Source organism: Zonotrichia leucophrys, chromosome 3, assembly GCF_028769735.1.
Source record: "Zonotrichia leucophrys gambelii isolate GWCS_2022_RI chromosome 3, RI_Zleu_2.0, whole genome shotgun sequence".
NCBI lineage: Eukaryota > Metazoa > Chordata > Aves > Passeriformes > Passerellidae > Zonotrichia > Zonotrichia leucophrys.
Window position 1 is genome coordinate 14,393,805 of NC_088172.1, and position 8,196 is coordinate 14,402,000.

Genomic DNA, 8,196 nt, shown 5'->3' on the forward strand with positions numbered 1-8,196 from the left:
TCCCTCAACTTCCATGAGAGAAAGGTAATCTAGTTCATGCTTATCTAGAGATCCAAGCACACACAAAATGAGTTAATACAAACCACATTGCATTTCACTTATCTCCAGGCTTGCTTTGCAGCTACTTATTGCTTTGCCTACTAGTAGGGTGCAGTACTCAAAACCCCAACGGGGCTAACACCTAAGTATTGCCAAGCCTGAATTTCCGAGCTGCTTTCATTTGCCTCCTTAAAATTCCACAAGATTTTGAAGTTCATACACTCAGAAGCACTTGAGTTTGACAACACTGAGCTTAGTTGTACCCACTTGTCACTACACAAGATCCAGGAACTGTATTCAGCATCTACATCCTCCTAAGTGAGGTGTCAGTCAGACCCACTCAGAGTGTTCTTTATGAAGCGCAGTGGTAGCTCCAACTTGGTTTCCAAATACAGCTTGAGAAAGCGAAGCCTTGTCATATATTTACTAGTCAGAGAAGTCCTACCTTATGGATCAGATCTGTCCTTAAAATCACACAGTCAAACTTCTGTGCTCCAGGAACATTCTATTCATATTAACCCTCTTTAAAAGCCAAAGCTGTCATTCTTTTAATGGTCAATTCTTTTTACGTAAATGAACTCTCATTTAGCTCCAATTTTTCAGGCCATTCCGGCATTCATTCAACCCCACTTGCCTTATCTGAAAAAACTCTTCAGTACACAAAACAGCCTCTTCTCCCTACCTTAGCCCTGCATCCTAGCAAATTCTTCCTCACAAAGTCCTCTCCATATCTGTTTGGAGTCTTTTCATTCATTCACCTTTTATCTAAATGCTCTTCTAATCAATCAAGTAACTCCAAAAACCTGTCTGGACCAGCAGGGGAAAAACTGGAGTCTTGCCTCACCCACTCCTCATGACTCCTGATCTGCAAGACCTTAAAAGGAACTACATCCTATGTTCCCTAAGCTTCTTCTACTACCTGTCCTTGTGCAGCCTTTGACACTCTTCCCTGGCTGCACAGGCAGCAGCACAGCTGCCTTGAATACAACCTCCTCTGGTAGTTCACATCTACAAGCACAGCCCTGCCACAGCCCTCTCACCCTGAGCACAGCAGGGTGACAGCTACAAACACTCCTGTCACGGCACTCCAGCTAGAGACAGCTACCCATGAGCAGGAGTTCAGCCACTATCCCCGATCAGTCTGTGTAACCCTGGAGTCTCCAGGATGGCTGCAGCTGCTTCATAGCAAGGATATTTCAACTTCTCAAGAATTCTTCACCTCTGGTTGCAGTATGGGGCTCCAGGACTACACGTTGATTTACACCTCATGATGCCTCAGCTGAGAAACATGATTTGCTTAGAACTCTGCAACAGCAATTTGCCATGTGCTGAATTCTAAACATCTAGCTATTTGACCTTCTGCAGTAGGTACTAAGGTCATGCAATCAGCTTGGTTAAATTCTGTGTACAGCCATTTCCAGATCTTTTCCCATGGATTCTCCTTTAAGAGTATTAATAACAACTTATTTCCTTCAAAGATTTCAAGACATGCTACCTACACAGCTTTATAATGAATTTTCAAATATTCAGTTATGTTCTTGTCATTTTGTCTACACATTTCCTTTTCCTTCTGGAACATGCTGATGAGTGTTCAAACAGAAGTTTGTATTACATTCTTGCTGATAAGAATGCTCTTTGAAGGTTTTTTTTATGTTTCATTTCTTTACTGGAGCTGAGGTTTGCATATCTTCCCTACAACCTCTCCTTTTTCATTTTAGGAAAGAGAAGTCTTCCACTCATAACTCAGCTTCTCATCCATAGAGTTTATTTTGCTTGATCCTACTCCCTCATGACAAAGGTCTTGAAGCTTGCTGACCCACGGTGTCTAAGTAGACATTTCCCCTTCACTAATGTACTTTTTCTGAATGATGTTTCCATTTCCAAAAATGCTTGGTATCTGTTTAGTTCTGACTATGTCTTTTGAGTTGTACAATCTGATAAAATCTCCTGATGATGAAATGGGGGTAGAATTTCCCTCAATCAGCAAATTGCTTTCAATACCAAGCATTATATTTTTTCTTCACTAATAAATTCCCTCCCTTCACTAACTAGCAATTAAATGTCAAATGAATCAAATAAACTGGATGCTCCTATTGCTCAGTTTAGTTGACAGCAGTCTCATATGATCCAGGCATTAGCATTCTTTGCTTCCACAATCAATTTCTCCAAGTGCTGCTTCTGCCACAGGTTTTTTCTTTGTGTTTCTGCCACAAGACAGCCAGCCCAGTTAGACAACTTTTTCATTTCCAGTATGTTTCTCCCTGTCTAATCCTTGTGTTTTACTCAGCCATGGCCACAGACTGAAAAAACTGTTCCCTTAAGAAGAATATTGTATTTGCAGGGCAAGTAGTGTGCCAAATCACCAAATCTGATGCTCAATCAGCCCTCTGAAAGTTCAGGAACACATTCTGCTTTGTTTCTGTGATACAGACTTCATGAACCTTAATCTCACCCTTCATTCTCTTTCCCCATCATCACCCTCTGAAGCACTTTCACTGGGATTCTACTTGCCTCCAGCTTTGGCACAAATCCTCAGCTACAAGGGACTACTTGCACTGAGAGTGTTCTGCTAAGCACCCAGTGAACTTCTCAAACATAAACACTCAAGATCCTTTGGTCATACTTGGGTTCTCCATGGGGGAGAACCATGTCATGGACCAAGACTCCTCCTCCTAAGGGAAGAAGAAACATGTTTTGTTCTGTTTCTGTTCCCTGGACTGAAAAAGAGTACGAACCTGAACTTCTTGGGCAATTTTTAAATTAGTCCCAAGATCCCTTAGCAAAAGTGGTCATGACAATCGTGTTTTCAAGGAAGCTGCTCCACTGGTTCACCTTTTAGGCAAGCAGCTGTAAGTTTCCCATCTTCTCCATCCTCACTGCCTTATACTTCTGACCCAACTGATAAAACCTACAATTGATGTTGCTTCTGAACAAGATGCTAGGTAGAACACTACCCTACCACTAAAGTGAAAGTTTGCATCTCTCTCCTTTCCTACTGATGGAAAAAGTCAGTAATCTTATTAACTGCAACAGCTGTAAATAGTTGCTGTTCCAAAGCAGTCCCACGTGGCCTGGGATGGCCCTGCCTCCTTTAAACTCTTGAGCTCCAAGAACAATTATTCTCACCCAAAGTCAGTAAAGCCTTCTGTTCCTTAGCTCAGTACATTCAAATTAAGTAGCTCCTCTAAATAAATATTTTTGTCCAGTGTTTCATGAGTCTTCTTTTCAAATCACAGTCCCCTGCTCCCCCTCCCCGACTGACAATGGTCTCTTCGCCCACATTTTGAGATTTCCACACTCTTCTTTTCTGATTGTGTCCTGAGTTATTCATTTTAATAGTTCCCCTGGACTCAGCCTGGAACCTCCCTTTAAGTCACTTGCTCAGTCATCTAATCATACCCTTAATCCTTCCTGGCAAATCCAACCCCAACCAGCTACTCGAGCTGAGAGAAAGAAGGAAGCCCTGCCCTAGCAATTACATGGAACTGGTCCCATGCCCTTACAGAAATAAGGACATGGAATTCCTAGATCGTATTTCCTGATAGTAACTGTTCCTCTGACCACCTTTTTTTGCTCTTGATGACCCATAAGAACATGTTTTTGACCCTTCTATCTCTTCTTGAAGATTATGGCTTCCTAAATTATGTCTTTCAGCCTCCTAGGTGAATATATAGTTACAATGGACTTTGGGCTTTCATGGAAGGGGTCTGAAAAGTAGTCACGGGTGGAGAGAAACAAAGTAGCTTTTCAACAAATGAACAAGCAAAAGCATCAAGCTAATGCTGAAAATGTATTTGATAATATACTTGGGGAAAAAGTCACAGAACACTGCTATTATTCCCAAATGTAAGACATAAAAAACCAAAACCACAAACAAATCAGATTTAGACAGCATGCTTAATGCTAAAACAAATTGTAACATCAACTCAAAACCATTTAGGCTCATTATATACTTGGTCTTTTGGGGTTTCTTTGGTCTCAGAAAGGTCAGTTGCTTTTTAAATAGCACAAAGCGAGGAAAGGAAAACTATCAAATCTTTAATGTGCAAAAATAAAGCAGCACAAGACTCAGTGGGATGTTCTGGCACAGTACTACAGAAGTGTCATCACAGGAGTCCGAGGCAGCAGGAGAAAACACCTGCTGGCAAGACAATCTTGCTGAATACAGAGAACAGGGCTGAAAACACACAGGTGTTCAATAAAAAAATGGAAGTGGGAAATTGAGAGAATAAGTGTAGGAGTAGTAGTGGGAATAAAATTTCTTCACATTTTGTTGTGTAATTTTGCTGTGTAGTAGTGTTTCAGTATGATTTATTGTGTAATGCTATTGCATAGCATCATTTGTTGAGCAACTTTGCTGCGTGGTATAGTTTTTTATTTAATGATATTGAACATTAGGCAATGGTGTTGCATGCCATAATTTGTGTTTTCTGTTGAGCAACATTACTGTCATGGCTCTTAACACAAAGGTGAATTGCATGAATTCATAACAGTGCTGAATTCACAATTTTAACATATAGAATGGCTTGGGTTGGAAGGGACCTTAAAGATCATGTACTTCCAACCACTCTTCCATGGGCAGACACACCTTTCACTAGGATTTCTCATAGAGCCTCATCCAACCTGGTCTTGAACAATTCCAGGGATGGGGCACCCACAAGTTCTCTGGGCAACCTGTTCGTGTGCCTCATCACCCCTGCAGGACAGAATTATTTTCCTATTATCTAAACCTACTCTCCTTCAGTCTGAAGCCATTACCTTGTCCTATCCCTACATGCCCTTTTAAAAAGTCCCTCTCCTGCATCCCTTTTAGGTACTGGAAGGATGCTGTATGTTCACTCAGAGATGGCAAATGGAGACAATTATTTTTGTCAGAACAAAGAAACATGCAGAAAAGCAGCAAACTGAGCAGGTATTTTTGCAGAACTTAGGGCATTAAAGATCATTTCACTGAACAGCCACACAGCATTGCCTCCTGAGTAACACTTTGTTATCCTGAGCCACCTTGTAACTACAATGTGACACACTACATGTTTCACCTATCCCTACCTGACTGTAAAAACTACAGGAGAACCTTGTTCCACATACTACTGGGTATAAATAAGAACTTGAATGTGTTTTTCTTGTGACTTAGGCTCTACTCAAAACTTGCCTTGCAGGGACCTGCTGTAATCCAAAATCGGAACAAGAAACTTTCCACGAGATAGGATGAATTACTTCATTACAATGGAATCCTGCTTTAACAGCAGTGTTACTGAACTTAAAGCAAAAATTAAAATTTTTACTTTAGTAAATCAATAAGACTTACACATATTTTAGAGGCAATAACAATGTCATCCTACTACACTGCTTAACATCCTCCAAAGAAGCAAAAGAAAAAAGTTTGCTCTAGGTATAGTATCATAGTCAGTTACTTATTGTTACATTCTTGACGTTTACTTGCTTGTTCTTCTTCTTTTTTTTCCCCTCTGATCATTTTTGCTTACAATAGACATGGTCTATTGACAGACTTAAATAACATTTTTGAATTTCAGGAAATATATCAGAATTTGAAGTATTTTTTCAAATAAATCAAGTAATCTATAAGGTTATCAACTTACCACACATCTATTTTTATATCCATCTGAAAATGCTATTGATTGACCAGAATAGCATCTCTTTCATTCTTTACCTGGCAGTCTATGAACAATTGTATGTTGCAAGAGTCAGAGAGCAAACACTGGTAGATTACAATGCAGTGCTGCTGCAAGCATTTTTATTTGCTCTAATATTCTGGCAGTTTTTAAAACAGAAGAGAAAAATACACAAGCAGGCTCAATTTTTAAAATATAGCAAAATACAGAAGGTATGGAAAGGCAAATTGTGAAAAAAAGTGAGCTCTTTCCATCTATAACATAAGATTAATTTGTTATGTGGCAGATGGCAGAAGGGAAGGGGGGTGGAAAAGCAAAGACTGCTGATGCAGTGAGCTTCCCGTCTGTAATGAAGGCCCCACATTCCCACCTATCACACTGCCACCAAACACATCCACACTTACATGCACACCCGTTTTGTTCTGGGTTTCAAAATAGCTAAACCTCATCGCTGCGTGGACAACGAAAAAATGAAAAAAACATCCAGAGGAGTAAATGATCCTTCTGCCAGCTGCCCGTGGCTACTCACAATAGCAGCTGTGAAAGCGACTCCTTTCATTTGACACACGAGACAGAACCATTCACACTGACCAATAACACTGCCAGAGCTACCGGCCGCTGCAGCAAGGCACCACCTCATTTGCTGTCCCAGCATCGCAAGCTGCTTTTGCACATTTCTCCGTATTCCAAGACATTTACTCTTCCTTCAGCATCTGCCACATTGCAGTCGTGGAGCGCCAATACAGGAGTGGAGCACATTGAAAACGGAAAACAGCAGGACTGACCCAAACACACTTAATATAAAATGACAAGCTGCTGCAGCGGCGGTAACAACCATTTCCTCATTTCTTTTGCTGAACTCCACGCGATGCCGACGCGGGGCTCCCACCTGCCGCAGGAGCCAAAGCCCGCCTGAGCGCCGGCACCACTTACCGGAGGGCCTCGCTTACCTCCGACATCAGATCCCCGTATGACGAGCCCAAGGCACGCCGCGGCGGCAGAGCACCGGAGGAACACGGCCCTGGGAAGCGGATTTCGCTCCGTCCCCCCGCGGGCGGCCGGGGGACGCGCTCACCTTGCCGCGGATCGATGCCCCGCGCACCCCGGGCCGCTACACGGGATTACGGCAGATAAACAAACACCGCACCGAGCGCACCCGGAGGGCCGAGGAGGGCAGGCGAGGGTGGGGTGGGGGGGTCTGTCCCCGCCGCGGCCCCATCCCGGGAGCCGGAGCGCGCTCCACGTCTCCCGGGAGATGGAGCCATTTTGAGCCGCTGCGCATCAGTGCCGGCGGGCGGGGGGCACGGCGATGGCGGGGCCGCGGCCGCCCTGGCGCGTTACCTCGGATGCTCCAGGTCCAGCGGTAGAACTCGAGGGTGTCGTTCACCACGCTGGACACCAGGCCCATGGCGCTGGGGGGCTCGGCGGCGGCGGCACCCATGGTGAGCAGCAGCAGCAGCGGCGGAGCCGGCAGACCTGTCTCGGCGCGTTCGTCCGTGCCTCTGCGCCGGGGCTGCTGCTGCTGCTGCCCCTTCTACAGCCGGGGATGTGATTTAAATCTCTATCTCTCCGTATCTTCCCTCCAGACTCCGCCTCGCTCCCGTCACCGGCTCCCGTGCCCCGCGGGCAGGGCGGAGGGCGCGGAGGCGGGGGGCGGCGCGGCGGCGGCCGCGGCTCCGCAGCTCGGTGCTCCCGGCCCGGCGCTCCCGGCTCGGTGCGCAGCGCCCGGCGCGGTGCGGGCGGGGGCGTCACGTGGCCGCCGTCCCGCTGCCCCCGGCGGCGCCCGCGGCCCCACGGCCCGGCCCGGCCCGGCCGCGCAGGCGCCCGCGGCCCCCCCGGAGCAGGTGCGGGCGGCGGGGACCGCTCCTCCTCCCGCCGAGGGCGTGCGGGTGGCGAGGAGGCGCGGGTTATCGCAGCCCGGCTTTTTATGTTCAAATAGGGGTTTTGAATTTTTATTTTACCAGAAAGGGGGGAAATGGGTATTTCAGCCTACCCCTTTCTTTCTTTTCTCTTTGTATAAGTTTGGATCTTTCTTCTCTCTTCCCTTCTTGCTACCCCTTGACAGACACGCCGAAGGTCCGCCGTGAGCGATGCTGGTTTTACCTCCGTCTGTGCGTATCAAGGCTCTTCTGCTGCTTCCGGGAGCCTTCGCTAAGATCCCTTCTCCTCCCAGTACGGATAACACCAGCAACCTCAACGGGACCTCGCTTCCTCCCTGCCCCACCACCTGGTGGCACTTCCCTGACCAGCCTTCTCCAGGGGCCACCCAGCTGCCCGTCGCACATCCCCCCCTTATCTCCTGGACCAAGGCCCCTATGGTCGCTTCATGGAGCAGAGAGATGCAGCTGCCTGGAGTGTTGCTGGGTGCTGCAGGAGAAGCATCCATTCTGCACCCTGTGTTTCAGTCCCAGCAAACCCTCTGTCTGGTGTAAAGGCACCACCTGCTCCTCACACCCTTTGCTTCTTATCTCCTTCTTGGCAGCTTGTCTGTGTCATGATCTTGCATAGTGCAGATGGATGCACG

General features: G+C 46.2%; 1 protein-coding gene across 2 annotated transcripts in view; it reads right to left on the reverse strand.

Annotated features, from left to right (window-relative positions):
• ELOVL4 (ELOVL fatty acid elongase 4) overlaps window positions 1–7,314 on the reverse strand; it is a 33,786-nt gene extending 26,472 nt beyond the window's left edge. The window contains exon 1 of one of the 2 annotated variants that reach the window (XM_064707444.1): window positions 7,014–7,314. In XM_064707444.1, the coding sequence (XP_064563514.1) occupies window positions 7,014–7,113 (100 nt within the window). In that variant the 5' untranslated portion in view covers window positions 7,114–7,314. Of the gene's footprint in view, window positions 1–6,622; window positions 6,762–7,013 lie in introns of those variants that run through there. The other variant, XM_064707445.1, reaches the window with a different exon arrangement.
• Between the last annotated feature and the right edge of the window lie 882 nt (window positions 7,315–8,196).